The 12178-nt window shown below is 43.1% G+C and overlaps 1 protein-coding gene across 2 annotated transcripts in view; it reads left to right on the top strand.

Moving 5' to 3' along the window:
* The first annotated feature begins 1397 nt into the window (after positions 1–1397).
* The window catches only part of cbfb (core-binding factor subunit beta), a 78637-nt gene continuing 67856 nt past the window's right edge, over positions 1398–12178 (top strand). Inside the window, exons 1-3 of one of the 2 annotated variants that reach the window (XM_048546390.2) lie at positions 1398–1650; positions 2056–2142; positions 4950–5066. In XM_048546390.2, the coding sequence (XP_048402347.1) occupies positions 1573–1650; positions 2056–2142; positions 4950–5066 (282 nt within the window). In that variant the 5' untranslated portion in view covers positions 1398–1572. The remainder of the gene's footprint in view (positions 1651–2055; positions 2143–4949; positions 5067–12178) is intronic. The other variant, XM_048546389.2, reaches the window with a different exon arrangement.

Raw genomic sequence — 12178 nt, 5'->3', positions numbered from 1 at the left:
GTGTTTGGATAAGCACACGTTTATTGAAGGTGGAAACGTGATGGTGGACTGGAACACTGGAATAGATAAGTTTACAGGACATTCAGCAGCTAGTACGCTGAGGCAAAGAAAGTAAAGTAAAATAGAATTGTGTTTACACAATGTCCTTCACAAATCAGGAATTTCCAATGTATTCAAATGTAGTCAACACCCTTCGAGTACCATCTACCAAAAACTGCACTGGACCAGCCACATGAATACTGCAGCCACAATGGCAACTTAGAGGCTTTGAATCCTAAGGTAGAATCCTGCTGTCTTCCCAAAACTTGTGCACCATCTCCGAGAGACAAGTCAGGAGTGTGTTAGTATGCCCTCCACTTGCCAGGATAGGTGCAGCTCCACCAATATTAAAATTACACTGCAGCAACACATCAAGGCCTTTTCAACAGCACCCACCAAACCCACCTCTACCACCTATGAGGATAAGGGCAGCAGATACATGGGAACACTGCCATCTGCTACTTCCCTCAAAGTCACACACCATCCTGATTTGTAAATAAGTCACTATTCCTATAGTGTTACTGGGTCAAAATCTTGGACTGACTTACTTTCAGCGCTGTGGGTGTACCTACCCCAGAAGGGCTGCAGCAAGGCAGCTCACCACCACCATCTCAAAGTCAGTTGGGGATGGGCAATAAGTGGTAGCCCAGGCTGTGCTGCTCATATGCACAAACCATTCTTTAAAAAAAGTCACTAGACCCAAAAACGTTGATTCCGCTGTCTCTCCACATACGCTGCTAGACCTGCTGAGTTTCTCCAGCAATTTCTGTTTTTGTTTAAGATTTCCAGCATCCACATTTCTTACATTAAAAAAAAACTAGTTGTAATGTCAACCAGAGGTAGGGAGCATAGAGCACCAGATATTGGTAACTGGGTGCCTGCTGGACGATTGGAGTTAGTACTGCGAAAGCTTTGGAGATTGCAATCCCATTCGGACCAAACTTTTATTAGTTTCTGCGGGATGCCTTGCTCTTGTCACTAAGAGTGATAAATTCCGGTAATGCCGCGGCTTGTGGCACAGACAAAGTTGCAGTGCACGTCATGGAAGTGGAATATGCTAGGATTGAGCGAGACATGTCACTTGGCCGGGCTGGCTTCATTCCGCTTCCGCTCGTTCGGCAATCATCGGCAAGTTCCGGCCACAGGATAGGGTCATGTGGTGGGTCGGGCGGTCCAATGTGGAGGCGCGCGATGGGCAATGTGTAAACGAAGTTTCGTGTCGCCGGCGCGCAAGCGCAGCGCGACACCGCGGCTGATGCCGGTGGTATGCGCCTGCGCGTTTCGCTGTTGGCGTTTCCGTGTGCGCGCGCGCTGCAGAGGGGCGTTGAGGGGGAAGGAAAGAAGTTCCTCGGGAGGAAGTGAGAGCGCGAGAGACGCCGCTGCGAGCCTGGAGGAAGTTGAGAGCGTGAGAGACGCCGCCGCCGCGAGCCTGGAGGAAGTTGAGAGCGCGTGCGCGCGCGTGTTTGTGAGTGCGAGCCGGCAGCAAAAGAGCCGTGTCTGACCCTCCGTCAGAGAGCGAGAGAAGCGGGAAAGATGCCGCGGGTCGTCCCCGATCAGAGGAGCAAGTTCGAGAACGAGGAGTTCTTCCGTAAACTTAGCCGAGAATGTGAGGTGAGAGAAACCGGCGCCTGACCCGGGAGTACACGGCGGGGGGGAAAGTTTGCTCGAGTTGGCGCTCGGCTGAGTGGGGGGGATGATGATGATGGAGGGGAGGGGAGGGGAGGGGAGGGTGGTGGTTGTTGTTGTTGGAAGGAGAGGCCGGGTCGGTTAGGGTCAGGTCCCGGTGAAAGAGGATGGGTGCACATGGCCACCGGTTTTTATAGCGGAAATTTCCCCACTTTGCCCGGGAGTCCTGGTTGCCGGGAGAAGGGAAGCTTGCCGCCGGGGGAGCCCGACTTTTAATTACTCCGCATTGTCCGCTGCCGACGGTTTAACTTTCTTTCCGCTGTTTTCTTCTCCACAACACCCTTCCTCCTCTTCTCTCTCCCCCCCCCCCCCCCAACCCCCGCCGAGCAGATTAAATACACAGGTTTCCGCGACCGGCCGCACGATGAGAGGCAGATGCGGTTTCAGAACGCCTGCAGGGACGGCAGATCCGAGATTGTGAGTAAAACTGATCCTTCACTTAGTCACGGGCTCCAACCGAAAAAATAACGATACGCATTAAGTCAGCTGGCGGTGGGGTGCCGGGGGGGAGCGGTACCGTCAAGCTGCCCCGGGGGCATTCTTCAAACCCGGCTGCTACATTGTTCTTTGACATCCAAACGGGAAAAGCAGTGAACACCCGCTTGGTTATCCAGCATTGGGAGGCAGGGGTGCAGGAAAGTAGGTTACTTTTGTAGTTTGAACCCTGACGGAGGGTCCCACCCACTAGAGTGAATAACATTTTTTAACATGTTTTTGTCTCTGCAGCATTTTGAATTTATATTTCGGATTTCTCTTTATCGGTAGTATTCTTTTGATAGTGATGACAATTTTATAAATAAATCTTCATATAAGTAATCCTAACTACTCCAGTTGAGATGATCGACATTTTATGTCGGCTATCAGATGAACGCAGGACAGTCTGGGATGAGATAAAGTTCACGCTCGCCTGTTTTGTAATGAGTTAGCCTAAATGAGCTACCTCCTAAGGATGAAACTGGATAATGAAGACACTGAGCAGTATGCTTTTTCTCTTGACTGATCTGTCAATATAAATTACATTTGGAGCTGCCAACTATTTTTTTTAGTCCCCTTGGGAATGTCTGCTTTCCTGGAGCAGAAAAATAATTGGTCTCTAACATTTTTGTTTGAAGTCAATCGCATTACACAACTTTTAGACCTTTTGTGCCACACTCCTTTTTTCTTTTAATGTTTGCAGATGTACAGGTCTTCCCAATGGTTCATCTGGTATGCAGAGGTCGCAGTATATTTGTAAAGCATTTGTAGAAGCAAGCAGGATTCCACTTGAGAGAACAAGGTGTAGAGCTGGATGAACGCAGCAGGCCAAGCAGCATCAGAGGAGTGGAAAGGCTGACATTTTGGGCCTAGACTCTTCAGAAGAAGGGTCTAGACCTGAAACATCAGCCTTCCTGCTCCTCTGCTGTGTTCATCCAGCTCAAAACCTTGTTATCTCCGATTCTCCAGCATCTGCAGTTCCTACTGTCTCTGAAACAAGGATTCCACTTGATACAGACATTTCATTAAACTGCGATAAATCAATTTTGCACACGCACTTTGGGGATTGGGAGATGCTGGGATGTTATATACATCAGACTATCTAGCAAATGTGTATTTATATTAGGAGGAAATGGTGAATTACACATCATTTTGGTTGTATTTGTACAATCGCTTAGGACAATTTGTGGAATGGCAAATTGTCTTTGGGGCCTTCATAACAAATTTGAGTCAGCATACTGATAAGATCATTAGAATCGTAGATTTCCTACAGTGTAGAAGCAGGCCATTCAGCCCACCAAGTCACACTGACACGCCAAAGAGCATCCCAACCTTGTAGGCTTGCATTTCCCATGGCTAATCCAACTAGTTTGCACGTCCCTAGACACAATGGACAATTCAGCATGGCTAATACACCTAACCTGCACATCTTTGGACACTGGGAGGAAACCAACACACATGGTTGCCTGACACTGGAATTGAACCTGGTTCCTGGCGCTGTGAGCAGTGTTGATCACAGAGCTACCGTGCTGCCCATTTTTACCACTAAGATTTAAGAGGGTTTTCTCTTTATGATATATGTGAAATTAATGAAGGATTATTTTCCTTATTTTATACATACTTATTTTAAGCCGATACCACTTCTTCAGCTGAGATTAGATAACTAAGGCTGTTGCATTTGCTTTTAATTCATTTATAGAATAGGGATAGGGTCCGATAGTTGTTGACAATCCTTTAGTGCTCCTCAAGATAATGTGATCATGATCTCACGTTCTTGAATTCCTGCAGTTTGTGATGTTCATTAGAAACCAAAAGAATGAAATGCTATCTTTCTCAAAGGTTATGTCGTTGTCTCACTGCAGATTCTGCAAGATGTGTGTACTTAATATTTTCTGTAAATATTTCTCATGTTTGGCCTTTCCTCTATATTTTGATGATCTCTTCGTGAAGTGGTTTTAAAACTTTGATTTGTTTTAAAAGTTAATTATGTCTATTTGGATGGTAGACAGATGCAATGTTTTTTCAATGCATTTGTTGGATTGAGTTGCTGTTGTATGAATGAATGTGCTGTAATTTGACAAATTGAATCCCTGGTACACCACAGTCCAAAATTGGACATTACTGCTGCGTCAAAGAATTAATGTAGAGATTTGATCTCTTTGAAATTGTCTACTTTGTAGACTTACTGTTCTAGTCTTGCACCTGCATTTTCCTTCGTTTCCCTTTCTACATTGCTCGCTTCCTTGCTGTCACTGTCCAAAACAGAACATGCACATGATATTTGCACTGCAGGGTTCATGCTGCACTGCCAAATTGAATCCTGCAACTTTGAATATTTTATTGAAGACTGTGTAACTGAGCAATGTTAATATTGTAAAAATCTCTCTCTCATCCTTGTTTTCTCCTTACTTTCTCAAAAATGAACATAATTGCTGTATGTTTGGCTTTTCACAGTGCATAATTATTCTGGCACTGATTGTAATTTAACTAATGCATGGGATATTGATTAGTGCAGTATCCCAAGTTTCTGACATTTTCTGGGCCATGTGTCAAAGCAGAATCAGTTGCCTGTAACTGTATGCTTGATAAAACATGGGATCATCATTTCATTGTCATTCCAAGGTTTGGAGAATACTGTGCTGCCAATCAGATTATTAACTCAGGATGTTACTCCTGTTTTAAACAAAATGACTGCATTACTTATTTAAAGTCCTGCTCTCTGATAGAGTTTGTATTGATTTTTCTGAAAGGCTTTTGTGGCCTCTGGAACCAATCTATCTCTGCAGTTTTTTCCGGCAAATTGGCATGGAGAACAGCGGCAAACTCCCACCCGAGAGTACGTGGACTTCGAGCGTGATGTAGGCAAGGTAAGAAACTAATACTAGTTTTGTTCTGAGCAGGGGCAGTCTACGTAGCCTAAACTGCATCCTGCTGTAAGAATACATAGTTTTAAATGTATCTTGCTATATAAATATGAAGCAGAAAACCTTTTGCACAGTTACAATATTTGTTCAATTGTGCTGAATGTTTACAGTATGGTGAAGCAATTGGGAAAGCTATAAAAATAATTGATTATGTGGTCAGACAATAGATAAAATCCTTCAAGAATTATGCTGAGATTATAGTATGAGATGATAATAAGGACTGCAATCACTTATGGTAATTGTGGAATAAACTGTTTTTTTCTCTCATGGAAACAACTTGGAAGAATGAACTGGCAACAATTATATATGCCTGTAGCCAGAGAAGGAAAGAACCCATTAGAAACAAGGGATAAAATCTCCAATGCCCAGCATCTCCTTTTATCTCTATTTTGACTGGACTGAGCTGCAGGACAGTATTGGGTGATCAAAACAATTGTATCTGCATATGTAGGAGAGTTGTACTGAAAGGGATGAAATTTGGTGGACTGAATATCTCTCTTTGTTCTGCTGTTTTTTTTAAAACAACTTTTATCTTTTCAAGTCCGTGCTAATTCAGTAAACTAAGATGTGAACGTGGTGTTGGACAGTGGTGCAGAGAGTCAGAAGTCAAATGACACCAGGTTATAGTCCAACAGGTTTATTTGAAATCTCTCTGGCTTTTGGAGCGCTGCCCCTTTAACAGGTAAAGCTAGTAAACTAAAATAGCACGTCGACACATGCAAATTATTTTGGTGACATCTGTGTTGCTTTTTTCACAAAACACAAGTCGATTAAAGTATTCCAAAATGGCCTGTACGGTTCATGTAGGTGAATTAAAAATTTGCATTTTGAACTTTGAAAATGACTAATTTAAGTGTCTGAACATCCAGGAGCCCAGATTTTATAGATACCAAGTGGTTCCTAAAATAAACTTTTACGTATCATTTCTTTTCAATAAAATATTGATGCAGTTCAGTGAGAACCTGTTTGTTGATGGAGTACAAATGACCCCACCTCTTCCTCTGTTACATTGTTGACTGTATCGGCGCCACCTCTTGCTCCCCAGAGGAGCTCGAACAGTTCATCCACTTCACCAACACCTTCCACCCCAACCTCAAGTTCACCTGGGCCATCTCCAACACATCCCTCACTTTCCTGGACCCCTCAGTCTCCATCTCAGGTAACCAGCTAGAAACTGATGTTCATTTCAAGCCCACCAACTCCCATAGCTACCTAGAATACACCTCCTCCCGCCCACCGTCCTGCAAAAATTCCATCCCCTGTTCCCAATTCCTCAGCCTCCGCCGCATCTGCTCCCAGAATGAGGCATTCCACTCCCGCACAACCCAGATGTCCACATTCTTCAAGGACCGCAACTTCCCCCCCCCGCAGTGGTCGGGAACGCCCTTGATCGCGTCTTCCCCCATTTCCTGCAACACCTCCCTCAAACCCCACCCCCACCACAACCGCCCCAAGAGGATCCCCCTCGTTCTTACATATCACCCCACCAACCTCCGGATACAACGCATCATCCTCCGACACTTCCGCCATCTACAATCCAACCCCCCCACCACCCAAGACATTTTTCCATCTGCACCCTTGTCTGCCTTCCGGAGAGACCACACTCTCCGTGATTCCCTTGTCCGCTCCACATTCCCCTCCGACCCCACCACACCCGGCACCTTCCCCTGCAACCACAGGAAGTGCTACACTTGCCCCCACACCACCTCCCTCACCCCCATCCCAGGCCCCAAGATGACTTTCCATATTAAGCAGATGTTCACCTGCACATCTGCCAATGTGGTATACTGTATCCACTGCACCCGGTGTGGCTTCCTCTACATTGGGGAAACCAAGCGGAGGCTTGGGGACCACTTTTCAGAACACCGCTTGGTTCGCAATAAACAACTCCCCCTCCCATTCCTCAAGACGACATGTCCATCATGGGCCTCCTGCGGTTGCACCCAAAGGTTGCAGGAACAGCAACTCATATTCCGCCTGGGAACCCTGCAACCCAATGGTATCAATGTGGACTTCACAAGCTTCAAAATCTCCCCTCCCCCCACTGCATCCCAAAACCAGCCCAGCCTGTCCCCACCTCCCTAACTTGATCTTCCTCCCATCTATCCTTTCCTCCCACCGCAAGCCGCACCTCCATTTCCTACCTACTAACCTCTTCCCGCCTCCTTGACCTGTCCGTCTTCGCTGACTGACCTATCCCCTCCCTGCCTCCCCACCTATACTCTCCTCTCCACCTATCTTCTTTTCTCTCCATCTTCGGTCCGCCTCTCTCTATTTATTCCAGAACCCTCACCCCATCCCCCTCTCTGATGAAGGGTCTAGGCCCGAAACGTCACTTTTGTGCTCCTGAGATGCTGCTTGGCCTGCTGTGTTCATCCAGCTCCACATTTTTTATCTTGCTGCAGGTAGATGGGCACAAAGAAATCAGTGTTCTCCCTCTTATGTTAGAAGAGCATTGCAAATAATTTCACCTTCAAAATTTGCATATATTTCTTTTCAAGGCTTTGGACTGCTTAGTCTTCTCTTTGTCATGGGTGAATCTCTAGAGTCCATTATACTGTTTTAAAAAATAAAAATACATCATGGTTTATTCTGACACAGACAGCATGATCGTAATGTGTAGGTTGTTTGTGACAATTTTTGTTAAATGTTCTGGGCAAGCACCAGTATAGTGGTATTGTTGTTCAACTAATAATCCTGAGCCCCAAGCAAATGCTCTGGTGATATGGGTTTGAATTCCAAACTGGAAAATTTGATGTCAATAAATTCTGGAATTAAACGCTAATTCAGTTGTTGATTGTCATAAAATCCCATTTGGTTCACGGATGCCCTTTCGGGAAGGAAGTCTGACGTCCTCCTCTGGACTGACCTACCTATGACTCCAAACGCTCAGCAATGTGGTTGGCTATTACCTGCCCTGTGGAATGGCCTGAGACCCATTCAACTCAACGGCAATTGGGGATCAGCAGTAAATGCTCACCTTGCCTTTAATATCTATATTCCCATGAAATAATTTTAAAAACTTGTCCAAGAATTTTGTTTGGGGCTGACTGGCAGATTAAGGATTTAAAGGTTGAATGGATTAGATAGAAATTACTGTGAAATCAAACCAAGTTGTATCTTTAATTTGGTATCTACTGTAGTTGACATATATTAAGGATCTAGTATTGATTTTATGTAAGGTACAAAAATAATTCTTCAATGAAATTACTAACTCAGCTGCTTAACAACAGGTGTTGCAAGTCAGAGTCTGCAACTTGGTGAACGAAGTATCAAAGCCAATGAGGGACGTTGCTTCCTAATTGTTTAGTTTGTTCATGGGCTGAGGGTATTGCTTATAGGTAGCATTTATTGCCCAACCCTAACTGTCAGAGGGCAGTTGAGAATTAACTATATTGCTGTGGGTCTGGAGGCCAGATCAGGTAAGGATGGCAGTTTCGTTTACTAAAGGAAATTAGTGAACCAGATGGGTTTCTCGGACAAGTGGCAACAGATCAATGTCATCACTAGATTCCTAATTCCAGATATCTTTTATTGAATTTAAATTCCACCATCTGCCATGGTGGGATTCAAACCCAGAATGTTATCTTGGTCTCTGGGTTAATACCATTGACAATACACTAGACCATTGCCTCCCCTCTGTTTTGACTAATGGGTATTGTTTGAGACCATTGGTTTGCCTTGAAGCATCTAAACCAGTTCCTGTGCTTCATTTGTTTTAAAAGCATGAGTTTATTCCCAGATTCATTTTGAATTTCTGACCCTAGGGCACTTTGTAGTTGAGTTTTTAGTTTACCACTTGAAATGTTTCATTTTGAAATTGAGTTCAAAATTGTGTCTCAGTATCTGATTTTATCTTTATCTGGTCAAACATAAGATCATGATTTTGTAAGTATTGCTGTATACATGTTCATTTGTATTTTGTTTTTAGATTGATTTTTATGTAGCATCTCAAGTAACTGTACTGAGCTGATTATGTTCTCAGAATTGCACAACTCAAATTAAGAACCACTTCTAATGTAAACTTGCTTAGTGCAACACCTCATTATGTGGGTCATCAGTTGAAATTACTATGAATAATTTACACTGAAGATTTAAATTTAGTTTCTCTTTAAGTATGAAAATTCTGCCCCAAAATGTATTCGTTTGCCACAGACATGCACTTTCAGAAACCTACAATAACACCTGAGTCTTGAGATGGAAGGGCCAGTTGTTAAATTTTCTCAATTTGTATAAAAGCTTGAGTGAGCGCTATTGTAGAAACTGGATTGTCTGCAAAAGTATGAAGTACATTTCACGAGTCCACTGGCTTCAGAATGTCTTTTGCTGCATGGGACTCTTTCTTCTCTGTCTTAATTTCTCATCATTCCTTCAAGGGAAAAAGAGGTTGGGAACTAGACACTTGAGGTATTTTGAATAATGCATGGAAAACTTGACAGATTCTGTAGAAAAGCTTTCAGTTGGACAAATGAGTAATCGCTAATACATTAACCTGTCTATGGTACAGATGAACCCATGAATTAGGTGTAGGTCAGACAGTCATTCAGTAAGACCATAGTTGATCTGATTGCTTCATGAGAGGCACGGATAGAGTCGATAACCAGAGACTTTTCCCCAGGGCAGGATTGACTGCCACGAGGTGTCATAGTTTTAAGGTGTTTAGGAGGAAGGTATAGAGGAGACGTCAGAGAGAGGTTCTTCACCCAGAGAGTTGTGAGCGCATGGAATAGTTTACCAGTGGTAGTCGTGGAAGCTGAGTCATTAGTGACATTTAAGCGACTGCTGGACATGCACATGGACAGCAGTGAATTGAGGGGAATGTAGGTTAGGTTATTTTATTTTTGGATTAGGGTTATTCTACGGCACAACATCGTGGGCCGAAGGGCCTGTACTGTTCTATGTTCATGTTTCTGCGTATTCCCTCACACTCTTGCTGATCAAGCATCTGTCTACCTTTGCATTCAAAAAATGAAGAATTCTTCCTCAGAAGTTGGAAGCAGTTCTAAAGATTCCGAAGTTAGAATTTATCCTTCTGTAGCAGATACAAATTTAGTTGATGACCCTGCCATTACAGATTTGCCCCAGTAAACCTTCTCTTGAATTACTTTCAAAGCATTACCATTCTTGCTTTTAAACATGGTGAGCAATATTGCATACTCGATGAATTCCAAATGTGTTCTCACAAGTGCCTTTCCTCATCACTTACTCTACTTGTATAATGACCATTTTGTGATTCAGACACTAGGATGTCAAGAATCCTGCCCATGTCAGAATTCTGCACCCTCTGTTTAGATACTTTAAATTATCAGTTCACTTGCAGTAGCTCAATTTTCATGCTGTCATATTTGTACTTGTTTAAACTCAAAGTAGTGAGCAGGAAGTCATCCTTCTCTTACTCAAACTGTTTGAAATTCAGTCATATTCTCACTGCCACCCAGGGCTGCTTTTACTGAGGTTAGTAATTAATCCAGTATCATTGGTTAAAATCACATTTAGTTTCGCCAGCTCTCTGGTTGGCACTGTAACTTGCTGACCTAAGAAGTTGTCACGAAGACATTGATTCAGTTCCTCCTGTAGACTTTCTCCTGTCTGATTCTTTCCAGCCTATATGTAGGTTAAAATCCCCCATGATAATTTCTGTACACTTTGTCAATCTCCCATTATTTCTTCCTTTGATATCCTGACCCAATGTGTGGTTGCTTGCTGGTGGACTACGCATGAATCCCACGAATAACTGTCTGCCTTTGTTCTTACTTGTCTGTAGCAAGACACTTCCATATCCTGGTTTTTTGAATTATGCTCATATCATTTCTAATTGAGAGCAATTCTTCTACGCTTGCCTCACTACCTATCCTTCCTAACTGTCACGTACCCCTTCATCATTCGGTCCCAATCTAGGCCATTCTGCAGCTACATCTCAGTGGCTACTGGAATGTACTTAGCTTGTAGCAGTTCATTGGTTTTTGTTTTGAATGCCGCATGCATTTAAGCAGTGTCTTAAGTTTTGTCCTTATTTTTGTAACCTGCGGCCTTTATCTGTTGGTTTGCTTTTAGGTTTGCATTTTCTCTTTCTTACTGTCACTGTCTGTCATCTTCTACATTTAATTCCTTCCTCTTGCTTTTTCCCTACTCGTCAGTTGACCACAACTTCCCAAGTTTGGGCCTTTGCCCTCACTGTTTATAACCCACCTACTTCCCTAGTTATGCAGTTCGCAAGGACTCCAGTCCCAGTATGGTACAAGTACAGTTTCTTACTAGTGTACTTTCCTTCTTGACTTTGTTTCATCAACAAAATTTTAGCAACCATGCCCTGACTGCTTCATCCAAATCATTTTATGTAGATGTCAGACTTGTAGTTTTCTGCCTTCTGTCTCTCTCCCATGGACTTGAGTAAAGGAGTGATATTTCCTATTATCCAATTTAAAGGAACTTTCTGAGAATCTAGGAAATATTGGAACATTATTGTCAATACATCAACCTCAAGTGCTTGAATGAAATCCCATTGAGGTCTTGTCAACCAAGCAGTTTTGATAATTTCCATCATACTACTTTCCCTTGTGATTGAGATTTTTTTGGGTTCCCCTGTCCCTTTAATTTCATCTTTCTGGATTATTTCTTGTGATATTTTTAATTGACCTATTTAGGCATAAAACACACATGGAGCAGGTGGGATTTGAAACAAAGCTTTCTGGCCAGAAGCAGTACAACCCTACCACAAGAACCCTTACATTTTGTGTATTCTTAATAATGAAGATTGACGTAAGCTACCCGTTCATTGTATCTACCAACTCCTTATTTTCCATTAATTCCCCTTTTTCTATAGGTCTAACATCTGTACAAATTGTTGCGAAGTGTTTTTGTATTTCGAGTTAGATTTCACTTGTATTCAAATCTTCCCCGTCTCATTAAAAGTAGCAAAGAATAATTTAGAAATGTTGTTGGCCTACCACCCATTTTGTAATTACAGCAAACTTCCTTTTAATCGGCACCTTATGAGCTGGTACTTTTGATAAACTGGCAAAAGCTATAAACCCCAAACACTGGAAGGTTACCAT

The sequence above is a fragment of the Stegostoma tigrinum genome, chromosome 16 (genome assembly GCF_030684315.1).
Source record: "Stegostoma tigrinum isolate sSteTig4 chromosome 16, sSteTig4.hap1, whole genome shotgun sequence".
NCBI classification, from domain to species: Eukaryota; Metazoa; Chordata; class Chondrichthyes; order Orectolobiformes; family Stegostomatidae; genus Stegostoma; species Stegostoma tigrinum.
Note: the sequence above shows the minus strand (reverse complement) of the source record. Positions and strands in the feature narration are given on the sequence as shown.